Genomic DNA, 21,785 nt, shown 5'->3' with positions numbered 1-21,785 from the left:
AACAGGAGTTTTGATGGTGGGCACAGGCCTCTCGCCACAACAAGGGACAGCCATTCACCTTGCCCACAGCCAGGCAGACACTAACATATGCATCAGATTATGCCTGGGGGCCCACATGGCAGGAAAATGTATTCGGGGCAGATGGCCCGCAGGCCAAATGCATCTTCATGTCAATCAGAGATGCTAGCTGTACATAATGCCCTGACAGCCTTCAAGGATTTACTCCATCCAGGACAACTGCTGATAAAAACGGACAATACTACAGTCATGTGGTACATAAACAGGCAAGGAGGCACACATTCCTACCCCCTCTAACAACAAGCCATGATGTTGTGGAACACAGCATTGACTTATCAAGTGCACCTGCAAGCACAATTCCTGCCAGGAAAACAAATACTCTGGTGGACGAACTAAGCAGAAACCTCATGGACCCTCACAAGTAGAAACTAAATCCACAAGTCTTCATGATAAGGAAATGGGGATGCCCAGACATAGATCTATTTGCCTCCCCTCAACTGCCAAATACAGAGATTCTGCACAAGGGCTTGTCACAAACAAGCATGGAAAGTGGATGCTCTATCATTCAGCTGGAAAACCCTTACAGTTTATGCCTTTCCTCCTCTGCTTCTCCTCCCCAAGGTACTCCTAAAGGTCAGACGAGAAGCCAAAAGCGATACTGATTGCCCCAGACTGGCCACGCTAGCACTGGTATCCAATCCTAAAGAACTTGTCTGAAGGCTCAGCCTGGATGTTACCTCAAATTCCTCATCTACTGACGCAACAAAACAATCGAATCCTGTGCAGCCAACTCAGAACACTAAATCTGGCTGCATGGTGGATATAACCACTCAGGACACCTCTTTCTAAAGCAGTTATGGATGTTATTTTGGAGGCCAGGAGGCCCAGCACCAGAAAATCTTATGCAGAAAAATTTAAGAGATTCTGTGCTTGGAACCAGGCTCAAGGAATTGACACACTTGTGTACCAAATATTCCTCAGATTTTACAATACCTAACTGAGATGCTGGACAAAGGCCTATCCTCATCAATTAAGGTCCACGCCTCTGCCATTTCAGCTCATTGCAATACGGACCCATCTATTTTTTTCGCATCCACTGCTGAGGCAGTAGCTCAGAGGGGCCAAAAACATAAGACCTCCAAGGAGAGCACCAATACCTACATGGGACCTCCAGTTTTGTCTTGGAAAAGCTCACACTGCCTCCTTTTGAGCCAGCCAATACAGCCGACATAAAGCTCTTATCCTGGAAAAAGGCTCGGCTCCTAGCAGTAACTTCAGCAAGAAGAGTGTCAGAGTTACAGGCATTAATGGCTGTGGAACCTTTTATTTTCCATCCGGACAGGGTTTCTCCAAGGACAAACCCAACATTTATGCCTAAGGTAGTGTCCAGTGTGGCTCTAAACCAAACTATTCATTTGCCTACCTTCTATCCAAACCCACAGAATAAAGGGGAGAGACTTCTGCATTCTTTGGACATGCACAGACAGCTCCGCTTCTACTTGGACAAAACTAAAGCTTTCAGAAAGACTGAGCAACTTTTAGTGGCATATGCTGCAGGATCACAAGGAAAGGCTATTTCAAAGCGGACCATTTCAAAATGAATAGGCCACTGCATTCGTTTCCGCTATTCACAACATGGCAAATCACTAACTAAGGGCATTGGGCCACATTCTACTGGAGCAGCAGCCACTTCAGCAGCCTTCCTCAGAGGAGTACCAACCAAGGATAGTTTGGAGGCTGCAACTTGGACTTATGTGCACACTGTTTTACAAAGCACTACCACTTGCATGTTTACTCTAAATCCAGAGCAGGCTTTGCCACTGCAGTTCTGCAGGGCCTCATAGCCACTCCTAATTCTATTTAGGCCCAGCCACCCAACCTCAGCTTTGGGATTCAACCCAAGTGTAATGACTGCAACAGTGAAACACTGAACATAGTGCAGTTGTGTACCTACCATAAATGTAGATGTTAGTGTATTCACTGTTGCAGTCCAGGTTACCCTCCCTCCATCGCCCTTTTCATTGCTGGGACTTATCTGTACTTCTCTATTCTATACAACCTATGTGGTGTATTTGCTTGTAGATGAAGGTAATGTTTGTTGGTGCATGCTCTTTTTTATAAGCAGAATTTTTAGCCTACCCTTTTGGAGGCACCTGACATCTGGGGCAAGAAAAACTGAAGAAAATAGCGTCTGCTGCATCTTTTATACCTCTGGTGCACTGACGTCGGGGAAGAGGCGACGGCAACAGACGCCGGATCAGGACTTTGGAATTTCAGGCCGACTGCGGGTAGCCTGCCAGCAAGGTAACCCAAGTGTAATGGCTGCAACAGTAAATACACTCTAACATATACATTTATGGTAGGTACACAACTGTACTTTCCTTGGCAAGCCCTACCAGAGCTCCTGAGTGGAGGCCCGACTGTCCTGCTCTGGAGGCAGTTGGGGGTTGCTTGGCTTTGTATAGGAATTACAACAGATTCTTGGGTACAAAGCATAGTTACCAGAGGATACTTAATTCCATTTCTACGAAAGCTGCCTGTTGGCACAAAAATCCCAGATGTTCCCCCCAAGTCTCTGGGATCAAGCAGCTATAGAAATACAAAGGTTGCAGGAGAAGTCATCCAGCCAGTCTCGGCAGACCAGATTTTTTTTTAGTCCCAAAGACTGGGGACTGCGGACCAATCTTGGATCTCAGCAGACAACACATTTGTAAAGAAGTTCCGGATGGTCCAGCTTCAGTCTATCCTTCCATTCCTCTGAGTGGGTGATTGGATGTGCTCCATAGATCTCAGGGATGTGTACTACTACATCAAAATGGCCAGGCCATCCAGAGATCTTCTGCGTTTCTGGCTGGGAGCCATTCACTACCAATTCAGAACACTGCCCTTTGGACTTGCAACAGCCCCCAGAGTGTTTTACCAAATGCATGGCAGTTACGGCTCACTGGAGACTTCTAGGATTCAGTGTTTTTTCCATACCTGGACGACTGGCTTCTTGGTCTCCTCCAGGCATCAACTAATTCTGTCCAGGGATCACACACTCAATCTCTGCTCTCAGCTAGGTATCCCTATCCATTTTGAAAAATCTACGTGTTCACCATCACAGCATATATCCTTTTATCAGAGCAGAACTAGACACTACCACCGCCACAATAAGGTTACCCCTGGACAGGATAACCTCTCTATGGACTCAGGTCTTGGACATCCTGTAGAGGGGAAAAGGTACTGGCCCATCAGGTTCTAGAACGTCAAGGCACCATGGCAGCTACTCTCGTAGCAGTTCCTCTGTGACAATTGCACATGATCCTCCAATGGTCACTGTTGACCCAGTGGTCATACCAACTTCCATGTCATCCTTGGTCATGATTACAGACTCTAGCAAGAAGGATCTTCGCTGGTGGTTGACCAGCCAACAGCTTACGATGGGTTGTCCATTTGTTTTTCCCCTGCCATTGGCCGCAGTGACCACGGACGCTTCCCTGATAGGGTGGGGGGGCTATTTCAGGGAAGTACTGCCCAAGGCACCTGGTCGGAGACTCAGTTGCACATCAGTGTTCTTGAGCAGAGAGGTGTTTTTGGCGTTGCAGCACTTTCACGACTCTCTGCTTCTAGGGCCAATTGCCATACAGACTGACAGCATGTCTGTTGTCTGGTACATCACCAAACAAGGAGGAAACCAGGTCTTTTCCCCCTGTGTCGAGAGGCCTTGAGAATTTGTTGGCAATGTCCACCGGGCACTTTCTGATTGCAACGCATATCCCAGGGAAATCCAACGTAGTAGCGGACAAACTGAGTAGAGCAGTTCTGTTACCTCACGAGTGGTCCCTCAAGAATGAAGTTGTGGAGAAGATTTTCCGCAGGTGGGGCCAGCCTTGCTGCAACCTGTTTGCATCCCCTATGAATGCCAAATGCAGAAGCTTCTTTGCCCTAAATCCCCCACCAGGGGACAACCCAAGGGACTTGCTCGTACACGATTGGCCCCAGAGACTCCTGTATGCCTTCCCTCCTATTCCCCTAATTCCCAAGTTCTTGCAGAAAGCCAAAGTTCTTGGCAGGACTGTAATCTTAATAGCTCTGCTTTGACCTTGTCAGATTTGGTTCCCCTTTCTCAGACTCTGCCAACTGGAGGAACCTTGGATTCTGGACCCAGTTCCAGACCTTCTGAGACAGTCAGGGACCATCCACCCCTCTCTTTGTTCCTCAGACTGGCAGCTTGGCTGCTCAAATTCCCTTTCTAGCCAGGTATACATGACTTTTTTTCAGAGGTACAACACATTCTTGTATCTTCCCATAAAGCTACCAGAAAGTTATATGCTAGTAAATGGAAGCGTTTTGCCATTTGGGCTTCTCGTAACAATGTTGATCCCTATGTGGCCCCTATTGCTAGTTTTCTGGAATTTCTCAACTTTTTCGAGAGTTGGCTGCCATCTGAAATTTTCATCTTGAAACTGAGGGCTCTAACTTAATGTCGTACAAATTGTTGGGCTTTCCTTAAGGGCACCATTCATCTCAGGCCTCCTGTTAGACAGCCATTTACTCCCTGAAATCTAAATTTTGTTCCGTCCCGTATTCTTCCTCCCTTTCAGCCTGCATTGTCTTGTCAATTGACATTCCTATCCTGGAAGATTATTTTCTTGGTGGCCATTACTTCAGCATGCAGGGTATCTGAGCTTCAAGCCCTTTCTGTCAAACCACCGTGTTTGGTGTTTCCGGACTGAGGACTGTTTTCACTGAGGACTAACCCTTCATTCTTGCCAAAAGTGTGCTCCGAGACAAATCTGAACCAAAACTATTGAACTTCCAACCTTTTTCCGTAATCCATTCTAGGCAGTTGGAATACATGTTGCATAAACTTTGTCCACAGACAATTGAGATTCTATTTGGACAGGATTAAGGAATTTCGAAGATGACCAGCTCTTTGTATCTTATGCAGATGCCAAGAAAGGATTCTCCGTTTCTAAAGTTACCATTTCCAAATGGTTAACTGACTGTATTAAATTTCTGTACTCTTCTGGCAACCAAATGTTGGAATATGGTGCGACGGCCCATTCAACTAGAGCTGTCTCCACGTCTTTCGCTTATACGGCTAGTTTACCTTTGTATACTATATGTGCAGCTGCCACTTGGTCCAAGCCTCATACCTTTATCACTCATTACAAAGTGGACAAGGCCTCTAGGGACAGAGCTTCCTTTGTTTCCACTGTCCTCAGGAATATACTCAATGAGCCACCCAGGATTAGGGTGCTTGGGATGCTACCCACGTGTAAGAATAAATGGCGAGATTTAACGACGTCACAAAGTTATGTTCTTACCAGAACGTTCCATGTGAGTTTATCTCGCCTTTATTCTTACATTCCCTCCCACCTTCCCCCTCTGGGTCTTGAATGGGTAAACTTGGTCTGGTAGTCTTTTCTGGGGCTCTTACTCCCGCTGGAGTACTGAGTTACCTTATTCTTGCTGCTGAGTTCAGTAAATGTGGGGTAGGACTGAGAGCATCATGGGCTAGGGGGCCTGGCCTTGAGCTATTGTGAGATCTTTAGCTAGTAAAGCGGCCAACTTGGAGCCGATCGGCTCCGAACCCACGTGTAAGAATAAAGGGGAGCTAAACAACTCACATGGAATGTTATGGTAAGAACATAACTTTTTACCATTGCTTGTCCAAGAATTTGTCAGTTTCTGAAAAATAACTTGAGATCTGAAAGGCGAAAAGGGATCTTTTATGGAAGGTCTATGTAACATAGCAAGCTTCCTTTTAGAGGAAAATTTTAAATCATCTTTAAGTAATCAAGGGAAGGAATTTATTTCCTTAGTGGAAAATAGAAATTCATGTAGTTGTTGAGCAGTGTTTGAGAGAAACTAGCCTTCTCCCAAAAAAATATTTTTCAAGAAAGGGAAAGGAATAGTCACTGAAAAGGGTCAAGTGTTCAAAAACAGAAGCCCATATGGGTAATGACTATTATTTGTCATCTGTTTTACCGGGATGGTCCGATTTTTGGTCAACTGAACCAGTTTTCAACTGAGTTCGGGGAGAAGAACTCCAGATGCATATGAATATAATATTGCAAATGTAATCATGGCAGTCAAATATTTTATTATATATTTTATAATAAACTCCCCATAAGGCCAGAAAAGAGAAACTGAGATGAGAGTAACTTTTTGTCGTGGTAGCAATGATGTAGTAGAGGTCGTAAACCTGCTGGCTAATTTTATGAACAAGGGAAGCAAGCCTGTAGCATCTTAAATTCACTGGGAATAGAGAAACCATACAGTTTAAGGGTGTGGAGATGGATGCTGGATCTCCGAAGGATGAGGCAGAAGATGCTGATTGGGCTCTAGAATCCGTAGTAATTTCAGATGAGATCTGAGAGAAACCACGCTTGACAAGACCAAAAAAGGAGAATGAGAGGAGTATGACTAAGCTCTTCAACCTGCTGGCTTTTTGTAGAAACTCTGAGATTAATGGTAGAAAGTGGATAAGTATATAGAGATTGGCTAATTGGGAAACCAAGCGTTCTTCGGGGATTCCCCATAAGAGGGGAGATTAGAACAAAATACTGAATTTGTTTAGGGGAAAACAGTGTTGTAACAAAGTTGGCCCCAGTGGTTAAATCAGGTTCGCAGGTGGTTAAGGGACCACTCAAAAGATTAGAACATACCAACTGAGTCTGTTTGCCAGAGCGTAGGATTTTCCCAGTATGTGTAAAGCAATAAGAGGGCTGTGTGAAGAAATCACATGTTGCCATCGTCATGGCTTCTCAGCACAAGAGGTAAAAAAGTTTCCTTTGTTTTGATGAAATAAACTGATATGTTGTTAGGTGTGTGCTGCAGTAGTCCTCTGAGGGAGAACATCTTGAAAGGTTTGCAACGTGGGTAGGACAACTGTCTCATCTCTAGGATGTTGGCGTGTAACCTGGTCTCACTTAAACCCCCCCCATTCAGGATGGGATGTGTCCATGGTCACTGTGGGGGGGGGGGGGCACAGCCTGCCTATTAACAAGCTGCCTGGCTAGATCCACCAGCAAAAAAGATGTTTTTAAATTGGAGTTGATATTTTATAGGAACGGACAGAGGCTGATAAAGAATAGAACCACCAGCTTGTAGGATTACTCCATGGAGAGGGACAGAAATTACTGCAGGTCCCACACTTTATTTGCTTTCTTACTGATGTGATGCGGTGAAGAATCAAAGATGCTATCTGGTTCATGTAGTCAAAGGGCAGTCTGACACCTGGTTGGAGCAATAAGAGGTAGTCGTTCAGATGCAGAAACACCTGAGATTAATTCACCTCAAGTGAGCAGTCACTATTGCCATGTATATGGAAAAACATTCTGGGGGTTAAGTTGAGTCTGAAGTGCAGAGCTCTAAACTGGTACTGAGTGGCTCCCAGCTGGGGAGTCTGTCTTTTGGAGCACCTGTTTAATGTAATGGGTGTCTGGAAAAGAGTACATGAAATCGTCCTTGTGTAGCATTGGTAGTATGCACTTAACCTTGATAATCTTGAAGTTTTTCTCAACATTGTTTAGATCCAGAAAGGCATCCAGGTGCCGTGAAAAAAGTTCTAGACTGCCTATGATTTACTTCCACAAAGTCTGTGGAATATGCAGAAGTTTGACTGCCTCCAACTTTTGAGGAGCCAATGCACCCTACGGCCTCTTGAGGGCTCCTATTAAGTAGGAAAGGGAGTAGAGTTACAAAGGGGTATATTGTAGCCCATGGGTCTAGTGGAATGGGCCCATAATGGTCATCTAGAGTTGATAACTTTGGCAAGTATTAGTTCTGCAAAAGAAACAACTAATTGAAGAAATGGCTAGTAAGCATCTGAACTTCTAGAGCAGGAACCTGTGCAGGGCAGTAAAAAGAAAAGGGGAAAAGAGGCCCGAAGTTAAGGGACGATTTAAGTATTGTTCCTGTACAAGCTTGGAATCTTGAAAAACAGATTGTCTGAAAGGTATGACTAAACTCATATCTGCCTTTTTTTTTTTTTTGCAATTCTTTGCCAAGATCCACTAGGAAACCACCATTTTGTGAAAAACTGCTTAAAATTGAGGTAAAAATCCACCCATCTCTGAACAGGAAAGCTGGAAAAAATGCACAGAATGGGATTCTTTAGATATTGCTGATATAATGACTGCTTTTACTTTAGCATGAAGTCATTGAAGGGTATGAAAGACACCGAATCTGATGTGTTTCTGATCTGAAGGTTGCTGAATCAGAATAGCTACATGTCTGCGGTTACCTGTGTCGCATCCTGGATTTAGGATGTGAAGAAGGTGATTGATCTGATCTGATTCAAACAGGATCCGAAGGAGTTAACTCTCTCAGGCCAGAAGGTTGTATTCAGAACACTGAACTTTCAGAATCGAAAGTCAGTATTGGTGTGTGGCTGTGTGTGTGTGTGGCTGTGTGTGTGTGGCTGTGTGTGTGTGGCTGTGTGTGTGTGTGTGTGTGTGTGTGTGTGTGTGTGTGTGTGTGTGTGTGTGTGTGTGTGGCTGTGTGTGTGTGTGTGTGTGTGTGTGTGTGTGGCTGTGTGTGTGTGTGTGTGTGGCTGTGTGTGTGTGTGTGTGTGGCTGTGTGTGTGTGTGTGTGTGTGTGTGTGTGTGTGTGTGTGTGGCTGTGTGTGTGTGTGTGTGTGTGGCTGTGTGTGTGTGTGTGTGGCTGTGTGTGTGTGTGTGTGTGGCTGTGTGTGTGTGTGTGGCTGTGTGTGTGTGTGGCTGTGTGTGTGTGTGGCTGTGTGTGTGTGTGTGTGTGTGTGTGTGTCAAAATGCACTCCTTATAATGGAGAACATCTGTCTGCTACAGATCTCCCACCATGCTGCATGATTCCCACTCCTCCTCTTTTCTTGATATTCTGACAAATATTAGGGTTCAACCAAACACCCTAATATTGGGCGATTTCAACTACCCCACCATTAACTGTGAAGGCTACTTGTGTACCAACTCCTTCGCTCAGTGCTTTCTGGTATTCATAATTTCCAATGCCGTGTACCAACTTATCCACACCCCTGCCAGGAGCAACAGTATCCTAGACCTGGTCATTACCAACATGAGTGACCAGTGTTCCACACCTGAAGTCAACTCTTTGGTCAGATCTGACCATAAGCTAATCGTCCTAGATGTCCACATCCCGTGCCACCCCCCCCCCCCATATTAAGGAAACCATGGTAAAAAATTTCTCCAAAGCCAACTTCATGCTTAAGACAGAAGTGGTGAGCTTCATGACACCCATACAGATCCCCCCCCCCCCATATTAAGGAAACCATGGTAAAAAATTTCTCCAAAGCCAACTTCATGCTTAAGACAGAAGTGGTGAGCTTCATGACACCCATACAGATGGGCAATACAGTTACGACTGCTGAATCCTACACAAATGCACTCTAAGCACTTAACACGAGTGCATGGATCATGTTATCCCAAACTGAACCAAGACGCTATCCTCCCAAAAAAAAAAAAAAAACGAAGCCAATCTGGTGGTCCCCTGCCATAAACTCTACAACAGAAGGAAGAAACTTTTGCAAGAGTAAAATCCCATGAGTGGAGCTTCCTGGTCAGCTTCAGTAAGAAGCTGAGATCCCTTATAAGATCCTCCAAAGCTAGCTATGAAAACGAGCTCACCACTGATTCTAAATTCAACCTCAAAGCATTCTATAGCTGTCAATCTCAATGGCAACACCCAGATCTGCTCTGAGTTGCAGCACAATGGCACAAAAATTACAGAACCAACTAATATTGCCAACATCCTGGCAGGTTCATTGCCAACTTTACCCCCCCTCACACCCTAAAAGGCCCACATATATACAGGCAGAATGCAGAGTCCCTCTCACTACACAGGTAAAAGCAGCACACACTAAAGCCAAAAACGCAGCATCAATGGACCAGACAACATCCCAGGCTGCGTTTTACGTGAACTTCAGAACAAACTGGCTCCCCACCCAAGCACCATGTTCAATCATAGCCTCGCATCCAGGCTTCGTGCCCACAGAGTGTCGCACATCAACAGTTATCCCACTCCACAAAGGGGGAGCCACCACTGATCCTGGGAACTATCGCCCTATTAGCCTGACGAGCCTGGTCTGCAAGGCCATGGAACACATTGTCATGGAATTCATAAACAGACATTGGTAACCTCCAAACTCTGGACTCCACCCAGTTCGGGTTTGTGAAAGGCAAATCATGCCTCCTGAATCTGGTCGACTGCTTTGAGGCGGTCACCAATGCTGTAGATGAGGCTAATCTGGTTCACACAGCCTATCTTGACCTTGCCAAGGCTTTCGTCACCATCCCCCATTCTGGAATTATAGCTAAACTCACTAAACTAGGTAATAAATCCTGATGTCACAAGATGGGTTGCCAACTGGCTCACTGACAGAACCCACACTGTAAAAGTTGCAGACTCGCAATCGGATTTCAAACCAGTGAGAAGCAAGTACCACAGGGTTCAGTCCTGGGACCTCTCCTGTTTGGCATCTACTTCTCTGAAGTACAGTTGAACACAGAAGGCCTCTGGCTAACAAAGTTTGCAGATGACTGCAAACTAAGCTATAGTAGAGTCTCTAAATGATGTGGACATCCTACAGCCTCACTGAGACAGATGCCTGGTGTCAGAGCCATGGCCTCAAGCTCAATGCCAAAAGTGCATTTTTATCCCCTTTGGTAAAAACTCTGTACCCATGAACTACCACTTATTTGGCGTTAAGAAGACTGCCACCTGTGTGAGACCTTGGGACCCAGGTGGACAGTACTGTCTCTGATAATTGCATTACCACAGTAGTCAGGAAATCGTACGTGGCTCACGTCATTATAAAAAGGGTTCTCATCCAGAAAGAGGTCATTGTTACCCTCTACTCAACATTCATTAGACCCATTATAGAGTACAATGCCCCTTTTGGAATGTACCTCGCATGAAATCTGCAGCAGCTGAAAGGCCACAGAAATACCTCACAAAGAGGATTACTGTCATCAAAACAGATGCCATATACAGACAGTCTCAAACTCCGGCTTTATTCTGTAGCATATCGCCTACTCAGAGGTGATCTCTGCCTAACATATAAAGCTATGTCAAACCCAGAGCTGTTGGACATGCTACACCTAAAGAAATCCTAATCCCTCCGAGCTACATGCTGTAGGGACCTAAACCTTGTCACCACAATAAACAGGACATGCTGGAAGGATAGATTCCTGTCCCAGAGACTTCCCATACTCTGGAACAAGCTACCCATCTGTGTCAAGCAAAGTTCCTCAACACTCAAAGAAAAATCTTTGAGTGGATGGAAAATGCACCCCGGGGCTCACTTCTCTGGCTCTGCTAGACAGAGGCATAGGCAATTAACTTTCTTGGGTGGCATAAGTCTGGGAACCTTGTTGGCTAGACATAGGCCTTTGGGCCGATTAGCCTAGTACCTGCCTATGAACTGAGTTTTGGACCACTAGGGAACTTCTGCCACTGTTTTTAATTGATGGCTTGTTTTTCCTCAATATAAAAACTGTATTTTTCTAGTGTGCTTTGCATTTCATTTAAACGTTACTTCAGCTGCATAGCACAGCCATGTTTGTTTTTATTTTTTTAACTTTGCTCTGTGAGGCAGCTCAGGTAGTGTGAAAGTCTTCTGTTGTCATTTTTTAATTTGTAGCTCTAGGTTTTCAAGTCTTAATGTTTCTAAAGCTCTGCTTTGGAGTGTATTGCTGGGTTAATGGTTTAACTGCTGAGTTGCTGTAATTTATGCAGCTGTGTTGTAGTTCTAACTTTTCTCTCTAATGGTCTGAATCGCTCATTTTCATTTTTAGTTCATAATTGGTACCTGTGTAATAGCTTCTGTTTGGTCTCTCTCTTCCATAAAGTTTGAAAGATGTGGATCCAAGTGCGTACCATGGATGGTAAGGAAACCCACCGCATTGATGATCTGTCCAAGCTCACAAAAGTGGAGGAACTTCGTGCAAAAATTAAGGAAGCTTTTGGGGTTGATCCTGAGCAGCAAAGACTGTTTTATAGGGGCAAACAGGTAAGATTGCTTTTGTTTTTAATCATAACTGCTTATGGTAACATTACAAATGGCAAGCACAGAATGGGTAAATCCTTGTTGGTATTGCTATGTTAATAAATATAGCAGTGATATTTCTCAGTTAAGAGGTTTGCATTGGACTTTTTTTTTTTTAATCAGTTACTTGGTCTACAGTTTAATAGCAATATACTAGGTAGACTCTGATTTCTGTACTATCTGAAAAGTCTTGCCAGATGGAGGCAAATGACTCATAAAGAAAATGTGACTGAAGTGAGTAGAACTAGTACTAAAACTGTAAACTTACTTTTGTTCATAGGTAAGTACTAGACTAGCTACCCTTTTCAGCCAGTTTTAAGTCTAGCCAATTTCCCTTCCAAAGGTGAGAATCGAGCCTTTTTAACTTTGTGGTGCGAACACCTTCACTATTAACACCAATCCTTAATCCCTTTTAGAACTAACTTGTTTCAAGTATTTTGTGTTGCTCTTTGCTAAAAGGACCAAGACCCAAGAGAGTTTTCAAACTTTTTCCTTGTATTTGAATTTCCATTTGTTTTCTTTATGAACTTCAATCTTTGTAATAGTCCTATCAAATTATAAAACTATGTAATCTTCCTTGGAGCTTTTTCTCCCAGTGTTTCCACTGAAAACTGGCTTCTTGCCCAGTCGGACACTACCCAGTTAACAAATGGAAGTAAAACTTGTGTTTTGGTAGATTGGAGTAGGTGGAAAAACAGCAAAACAAAAGGTTATGACCTGAGCCAAATGTGTGGAAAATGTGTATTAGTTAAATCATTGGGGGCATTTCTAAGAGTGGGTTATGCCAAATGAATGGAAAAGGGTTACTTTCATCAACATGTCTCTAGGACTAATCTGGAACACCTGTCAAACTCTGACCTGAATAATATGAAAACTTCACCAAGGGAACTTTAGTCAGTCCTCTCACGAAAGTGTTTTGACCATTTCATGGGTCTTGATGGTATAAAGAGAAGTGTGACTGAAACAAAATAGGATTTGCATTATTTGCAGTATAATATATGCAAATAGAATATCATGAAGGATGTTTTATTTTTGCAGATAGCTTAAGTTTAAATAGAATTTCCAACAGAGCTGTAGAGGAGCTAATTTAGATTACGGACTGGAAATATCCTTGAACAGCTTTCAATGAACGCTTTGTCTGGCAATCCACTTTTAGTTGTGTTTTTTTTTTTTTTTTTTGTTTTATTTTTTTTTTATGGAAAAAACTTACCAGTGTTTTCACCTTGCAATTTGTAATAGAGCCAACACAGCAATGGAAAGTGGTGGAATGGATGAAAAAGATAGAAACGTGACTCTGTCGTGACAGGTGCTGAAGGGTGCAGCATTAAACATGCCTTGCAATACCTGTAAACTAGTTTAGTGGAGTATGAAGTGCAAATCTGCAAATTGTAGTTTTGAGCACTTAGAGTAATGGTGCGTTTAAAGTGGTGCAAGGCAGAAGTGCAATTTTCAGTAGTGGTAAATAGTCCAGTGCTGTGATTTGACATTCTAATGTATTTTTAGGCAAGTAATATGAAAAAATAAGGATTCTCCAAGATGCATAAATCTTTTAGTAGCAGGTATTAAGGTATGCATCCCCTCCCTGATGTGATGCAAAGGGAAGATCATTTAAAGATGTTTTAAAATTTCATTGTTTGTGTGATTGCAGTTTTGTGATTGCAAAATGCAGTCAGTGCTGTATTATGCTTTTATCATGAAATCATGGAGTTTTAAAGGAAGCATTTGGGCCAAGAGTATGCTCTGACTAAAGACCAACAATGAGCTAATGGTTTTCTGTCTTATCAGGGAGTACACTTGTTCATAGGTGTGTACTAGGTTAATGGCCCTAGAGCCTTTAAAAGCCTAGGCCATAGGATTAACCTGACATCATGCCACTCTACCTTGATTCCTAGTGCCTCTGTCTAGTAGAGCCACTGGAGTGATCCCCAGGGTGAATCTTCTATTTCTTACCCACTTAACAAGATCCCTCTTTGAGGGCCAGTGAGGTGCTCTGCTTGACATGTATGGGAAGTCTGTTCCATAGCATGGGCAAACATGGCTTTGTAAGTCGAGCAGAAATGGTCTCTAGTTGATACTCAATAGAATAGTCAGTTTTTCTGAGTCTGTCCATATAGGACAAGTGTTTAAGGTCTAGAATTCTCTTTGAGGTACTTTTTGTAGCCTCTCCACTTGTTGCAGGTGTCTAGTGAGGTACATGCCAAATGGGGCATTGTACTCTGGCCTAATGAGGGAAGAGTAGAGGGAGGCAACAACCTTTCTTCCTGGATGTCTCACCCTTGGTAGTGAGATGTGCCACATAAGACGTTCTGACCACCGTGGCAACATGGTGGTCGAGAGGTTGCTGTCAACCTGTGTTTACAGTCCTAAGTGAATAACTCCCCATTCTACTGATGTTCACTTGTGCTCCCCATGCTTTTTTTTAAGGGCAAGTAGTTCAGTGCGTCTGCCACCACCATCTTGGATCATTGAATGCACACTTGACCACACCCTCCCTTTGCTGGCTTCCTTTTTATTATTATTTTTTTTTATGTGCTACTGCAGTCAGCAATGTAGGAAGAAATTTCTTTCCACCAATTCCTTGGCTGTTTTCTCTTAAGGAGAATGAGACTGCATTTCTCTGAATTCCCAGAACTGCTTGAGGCTGCATCCATGCCAAGCATATCTTCTGCTTATGAGAATGTACTGTAGCTTTCCAACATTTGATTGTTGTACACAGAGATTTGTAACCGTGCCAGAGTAGTTAAGTACTCTGGCTGGTGGGTTTGGGTGGCAGGTTTAGAATGGTCTAGTAGTAGTGTATAGGCTATATATCCCCCCCCCCCCAAAGCAAAGCTCTGGTAGTGAGGGGCATAAACATTACCACACTATGCTTCTCTCCCTTAAGTGGTAGTAACTGACAGGGCAGACTTAAATGTATGTATTGATTAATGCCTTGCATTTTATGGAGGGGAATTCTTGTCATTCAGAATGCCTTGTGTGCATTATGCAGTTTCAGTAACTAATTTGTAGGATTTGTGCTGTCTGTAAAATGCTAAAACTTGGTATATAGGTTTTTGTAGCTTTGTACACGGCAATAAATCTCCAGATCTGATGCTATTTGTGTTATCACAGATGGGGTCTTGGATCTGAGCCGGCAAGTTCTCAGACAGATCAGAGCTCAAGCTCTTCCCCTTCCCATAATCTCTCTTGCTACCTTCTAATCCCCCAGATCTTGTTTGCCACAAACGCTTTATATGCTTCCTGCCTTTTGCCCTTTTTCTTTTAGGTGTGCATGTGTTCTCCCTATCCTTTTTTGTTTTTTGGGGGGTTGGTGTGCAGGCAGTCCCTGGTTTAGACATGTGACACGAGGACAACCCATAGTTCTCAAATCGAAAATGAAGAATTCTGTTGTAGGTTCCTTATTTTCCTTCTTGTGAAGCTGCTCACACATCTTGTTAGAGCAGTTACTTCAACCTTTGGAGAACAAGAGATCTGATTGGTTAAAAGATTGCTGTTTGTGATCAGATTGGTTAAGACCACTGTCTTGTGCATTACTGAAGCAGGTACTGCCCAGTAGAATGGGGAAATTATATTGCGGCTTCCCAGTCTCTGGACATTTTGTCTAACTGCACAGATCCAATTCGGTAATCTTTTGTAGTCAAGGCTTCTTTCCCAAGTGAGGAGCGCTAGTTTTGGCTTTTTAAAAACTGTCTGTGAAGGTGTATTCCAGTAAACTGGGGAAAGGTTTACTATTTCGGCTAAATAACGAAATCTGTATCCTTTTTCAGGCCCTCTTCTGATATTTTGCTGTTCTTAACTTCCCTTTTTCATGCTGGGCAAGTTTTTTCTGCCATTAAGCTCCAGTTAGCTGCCATCTCCAATTTCCATATTGGCAATGAACCTACCTTTTCCTTCTACATTATGTAAACCTTTCTGAAACTGATTTTTCTACTTAGACCTCCTATTAAGGATCCATCCCTGCAATGGGATTTTACCTTTGTGCTGCAGTCCCTAATGCAAAAACCTTTTTAACCAGCTGGTTCATGTGATATTCAATTTATTTTCTGGGAAGACTGCCTTTTTATTGGCCATTACTTCGACCAAGAAGGGCTGGGAAATACAGGCTCTGTACATTAAGCCTCCCTTCATGATTTTCCATAAGGACAGGGTATCCCTTAGAACAAATCCATCCTTCCTTCCTAAAGTGGCATCTGAAGCTAATCTCAGTCTATTCCTCTACCAGTCGTCTTTCCTAATTACTCTGTCTACATCTTGCATTGTTTAGATGTCCACAGACTTATGTTTTTATCTAGAGGAAGGAGGAGTTTAGAAAGTCGGACCAACTCTGTTGCCTTCTCTTAAAACTGGGCCAGGCAGTCTCCAAAGTGAATGTTTCCAGGTGGATTGCTAGTTGCATCTCCTCCAATTATGATAGTGGGCATTTAGGATTATCCAGACTGGTTAAGGCCCATTCTAATAGGTCTGTTGCTATGTCATCTAGCCTTTTTGGCTAGACTTCCACAATGAAATTTGTGCTGCTGTGACTTGGTCTAACCCACATGCTTTTATTTCGCACTACAAATTGGACTTTGCCTAGGAAAAGGGCTTCCTTGGTTTCTCCCTGCTCTGGCATATTCTAACTTGGTCACCTGGAGTACATGGTAGCTGGGGACTGTGACCCATCTGTGATGAATAATGACATGGATGGCGTCAGCTATGTACTTGCCATAATTTGGCATCAGTGCTATCCAGTGTAGTTATTCATCAGGTCCCCCCCCCCCCCCCTTTCTGGGAGTCCTGGCGTGGCTGCTTTGGCTTTTTGGATAAGAATTTTTGACTTTCTATTGCAGTTTGTGTTTCTTCTAATTTAACACACACACTGTCTGAGGGTTGGAAGGTAGTAGGGGATTATGGAAAGGGGAGGAGCTTGACTTCAGTCTGAGAAGTTGCTGGCTTGCGTCGGAGGTTTGATCCAAGACCCATCTGTGATGAATGATTAACACTGGGTAGCATGGATTTTAAGTTATAAGTACGTAACTCGTGTGTAGTCCAGTCTCACCTTCATTTTTACATATGGTGTTCGGAGCTGGTCGTCTGCTCCGACTTGGCTGATTTACAAACTCGAAGACTTCTGGTTGGCTTGTGGCTAAGCAGGTATCCCGTAGTGCACCAGTACAAACCCCAGATTTTGTTTGCCGCGTCAGTGAGTTTGGTTGTGCTTCTCTTCCTCTGGCTAAGTGTCAAAATTCTTCTATTTAAAGTTTTTATTACAGTTATTACTGTGTTGTAAGGTGATATTATCCTAGGCAGTAGTGTTTGCCCTTTTCGGTGCAGTAGTGTTTGCCCTTTTGGTGTGTTCTTAGCTTAAACTTGTTAGTGCGTTCTTAACTTAAACTTGTTAGTTTGGGTATCCTGTGTGCCAGTTTAGAGTTCTTTGTAGGCGTCGTTGCGCTTTTTTCCTTATCTGGTAGTTTTAGTTTGTGGCGGTTTTCCACTGATAGTTAACAGGGGCTCCTCTTCTGTTTAAATTAGAAGACCTAGTGTTCTGTTCCATTGGGCTAGGCCCATTTAAGTTGGAGGACCTAGTCCTTGTGAGTGTGTGTGCTTTCTCTCTTAGGGTGTTGGAGGAGAGAGAACAAGGTTATACTCTGGTCTAAAGTCTGGCAAATGTAAGCCTTCAAAAAGGCCTTCTCCAGCGCCAGCTGGTGTCGGAGTCTCCTAAACAGTCAATCTACTTCCTTGACTCCACTGCCTTTGGAGCCAAAGGAGAGCGCCATTGTGGTGTCAGTCTGTTCCAAGTGCGTTTCGGAACAGATTGAATCTGCTACTCGGAGCCGGTCTATGGATTCCCTACCGGTTTCCATGTTACTGAAGTCTCCAGTGCCCCCTAGATCAAGATCCCCTATTATGCTTTCCAGTTCTTCCAGGAGCCTCTCGGAAGAAGATGTGGAGCGGGTAGTGTTGAGACTCCTGAAGTAGTCTGCCTTAACAAAATTATTTGCTCTGAGCCAGTCTGCTCCGGAGCCACTCGATCCAGCTGTGCCCTTGTCTGCTATTCCTCCTCTGAGCCATGTTAGCCCTTTGGGGCCGGAGTGCTTGGTGCCACCGGAGGTACTATCGGTTCCAGCTCCCTTTGTCATTGCTTTGGAGCCAGGTTCAGCTCTGACACGCTCCGTGCTGTCCGTCGTGTGCAGAGGCCGAAGCTCTCCTGTCTGCACTGATAGTGAGGGTTGGAATCTCTATTCGGGGCTGAGCTTTCCTCTGTGTATCGGCCAGGGTGAGCTCTGACACTGCATCTATCTCGTAGCCGACTGCTCTGGCTCCGTCAATCTTTGTCTCTCTGGAGCGGGGGAGGTCTTCGGAGCTGGAGAGGTCGGCGGTTGAGATGAGTGTGCTGTCTCATTCTCCAGCCCCTACCAGTGGTACCAGCACTCTTTCCCCCAAGAGCACCCACTTTGGTCTCAGCCCCTACTCTCTGGAGACAGCAAAGACCCTCCGCCTCAAGAGCCATCTGCTGGTGGCCCCCACTCTTCAGAGGCCTCCCTGGAATGCCCTTTTGAGGAGCCTCCCCAGAAGAGACTTAAGAGGAAGCATGTTGACTCCCAGGATGAGTCCTTGACATCGGACACTGACCTTGGGAGTCTGAAGGGTCCCCCAAGTCGTCCTCTGTCTCCTTCGTGGATATCTTGGAGATTCTTAAGCAGAGGTGCGACTGGCCCAGTGTCAACCCTTCTGATGAGTCTGTGTACCTGAAAGCTTTCGGGTCTCAAACTTCTGCCTCTTGGGTGTCTCCACCTTTTGACAAACTGATGGATCTAGTTAGTTGAAAGGTGTGGGATACTCCTGATGCTGTGGAGCCAGTCCCCAGGAGACGCAATAAGTTTACCCCTCCTGGTGAAGAGTTTGTCTAAGGGCGTTCCCGTAAATGCCATGGTGGTGGCGGCCACAAAGGAGGAGCTGGCGGAGACTTCTTCCTCTCATCTGCCAAATGAGGATTTTCGACAGATGGACAGATTTGGGAAGCGTAAAGTTCAGCGGCCTTTACCCTTCGGTTGTTGGAAAACTCTCTCACTCCACGAGATTATGGAGAGAGTCCCTGACAAGATCTATGTTCAGTTGTCCACCGTAAATTCTATAGTTAACTCCTCCATGCGGCTTATCTCCTTTGCGGCTGATGGAGCAAGTAGAGCAGCGGGTTCAGGGGTTGCCCTGAGGCGTCACTCCAGGATGCGCTTGTGTAATTTTGTGGAACCGTTAAAGTCTACTTTCACCAATGCCCTATTTGATCCTCATTGTTTGGTTCCAAGGTGAAGGACACACTCACTCGGTGTGAGCAAGAAGGAAAGACGCTTTCTGCTGTGGGAGTACGTTTTACTGTTGCCTCTCTACTAGACCCCAAAGGTCAAATGGGTGGTAAAATGTGGTTCAGAAAGTCCCAGTGTGTCTTTCTGGACACACAGGGCGAATCCTCCAGAGGAGGAAATGGGAGACATTGCCCTGGAGGCAGGGGCGGTCCGCAATACCAGCAAGGCTACGATTCCTTTTGGGGACCGTCTTATCAGCACTCCTAATGCGAGGCTGTACTGCGTTTCTCTGGGGCCGGTCAGGGGTTGCATTTCTTTGTATGCAGAAGCCTGGCTAAATATCACTCGAGACAAGTGGGTACAAAGAGTTATCATAGGCTATATCATGCATCCCCTTTTCATCGTTTGTTCCCAAGAAGATCCCAGATGTACCACCCAATCCCAGGGATTAGGCAACTGTGGAAATCAACAAGTTGCTTTTTAAAAAGTTATCCAGTCCGTCCCAGCAGACCAGATAGGATCCGGAAATTACTCCAGATTCTTTTTAGTCCCAAAACTAACCTGAGATTGGAGGCCAATATTGGACCTCAGCAAGTTAAATGAATCCATGAAGGACAGGTTTCAGATGGTAACTCTCCAGTCGATACTCCCGTTCTTAGGGAAAGACTATTGTATGTGTTCTCTAGATCTGACACCTACTACCATATAAAAATGGACAAGGCATCCAGGAGCCATGTACTCTTCCGGCTGGGAGCCAGTTATCAGTTTCATGCTCTGCCCTTTGGCTTCACCACAGCCCTCAGGGTGTTCGCCAAATGCATGGCAGTAGTGACAGCTCACCTGAAACGTCAAGGATTCCAGGTGTTTCCATATTTGGACGACTGGCTCCTGACCGCCCCCACCAGGCATGTATTACTCCTAAACAGAGATGCCACTATTCAACTTTGTGCTCAGTTGGGGATTTCCATAAATTGGGAAAAATCTGCATTATTGCCCCCTCAATCTGATTTTTTTTTTTTTTTTTTTTTATTATATAGGCGCCGAGGTAGACAGTGAACATGACGGCTCGTCTCCCCGCTGACTGGGCACTAAACTTAATCATTCAAATTTGTCTTCCGTTGCAGAAGGTCAAAGCAAAGTGGATTCTTCAGCTCCTCGGGACTATGGCTTCCACCATTCTATTAGTACCATTAGCCAGGTTGCGCATGAGAATCCTCCAGTGGCTTCTGTCCTTCCCAATGGTCCTTCAAATTATTTCCCGCTGAGTCATCCTATCCTGCTGACGGATTTATGCAAGAAGGGTCTTTGGTGGATAGCCCCCAACCAGTTGATCATGGGCACCCCCTTTGTTCTGCCCAACCCGTTGCCACTGTGACCATGGATGCCTCCCCAGATCTGGTGTGGGGGGGGGGGCATTATCTCGGCAGGACTGTCCAAGGCACATGGCAAGAACACTAGGCTCACCTGCATATCAATGTTCTGGAGATGAAGGCGGTGCTGCTGGTGTTGCAAGCACTTTCTTCCTCTCGGGGCTATTGCAATACAATCGGACAGCATGTTGGTAGTTTGGTACATAAACAGGGCAGTACCAGATCTTACCCACTGTGTCGAAAGGCCGTGCAAGTTTGGGAATGGGCAATTTCTTCCCAGTGCTTTCTGGTTGCAATGCACATTCCAGGGACAATAAACGTGATAGCAGACGAGCTCAGCCGGGCGATCCTACTGCCTCACAAGTGATCTCTGAAACAGCGGAACAGATTTTCTGCAAATGGGGACAGCATTGCTCCAACCTGTTTGCCAGCCCAGTCAATGCCAAATGCAGCAGCTCTGGCTCATGATTGGCCCATGGGACTTTCTGTATGCTCTTCCTCAATTTCTTCTCATTTCCAAAGTGATTCAGAAAGCAAGTTGATCCTCATTGCTACTTACTTGCCTCGTCAGGTCTGGTTCCCCTTTCTCAAGCCTCTTCTCCTGGCTAATCCTTGGGTCCTGGACCCAGCTCCAGATCTGTTGACTCGTCAGGTTCGCTACATCCCTCAATCCACACCCTCAGGTTGACAGCGTGGCTGCTCCAGTTCCATCTTTAGTCAGGCTTCATGATGCAGCATCCTTAGTATCACATATTCTTGTGTCCTCCCATAAACCTTCAACTAGGAGGCTGCATGGCAGTAAATGGAAAATTTTCTGTTTGGGTACGGAAAATGTAGATCCCTACACTGCTTCTATCTCTGATTTTGGAATTTCTCTGAGCTTTTTTCAACAAGGAGCTGCCGCCACCACTATCAGAGTCCAGTTAGTGGCAATTTCTCATTTTCACTTAAGGTTTCCAGATAATTTAATGTCTCTCAAGCTATAAAACACCTTTTTGAAAGGAATCACTCTACCACCACTGTAAGAACCTGTGGCTTCTTGGGATTTAAATTTTGTGTTGTCCAAACTGACTTCTCCCCCG

The 21,785-nt window shown here is 44.7% G+C and overlaps 1 protein-coding gene across 2 annotated transcripts in view; it reads left to right on the top strand.

Moving 5' to 3' along the window:
* Positions 1 to 21,785, top strand: part of UHRF1 (ubiquitin like with PHD and ring finger domains 1) — a 565,933-nt gene that overhangs the window by 60,916 nt on the left and 483,232 nt on the right. For both annotated transcript variants that reach the window (XM_044054049.1, XM_044054048.1), the window contains exon 2: positions 11,854 to 12,014. In XM_044054049.1, the coding sequence (XP_043909984.1) occupies positions 11,862 to 12,014 (153 nt within the window). In that variant the 5' untranslated portion in view covers positions 11,854 to 11,861. The remainder of the gene's footprint in view (positions 1 to 11,853; positions 12,015 to 21,785) is intronic.

This window comes from Protopterus annectens, chromosome 13.part0, assembly GCF_019279795.1.
Source record: "Protopterus annectens isolate FY-2018-M chromosome 13.part0, PAN1.0, whole genome shotgun sequence".
NCBI lineage: Eukaryota > Metazoa > Chordata > Ceratodontiformes > Protopteridae > Protopterus > Protopterus annectens.
The sequence above is the reverse complement of the archived record's forward strand: the minus strand, read 5'-3'. Positions and strand labels throughout refer to the sequence as shown.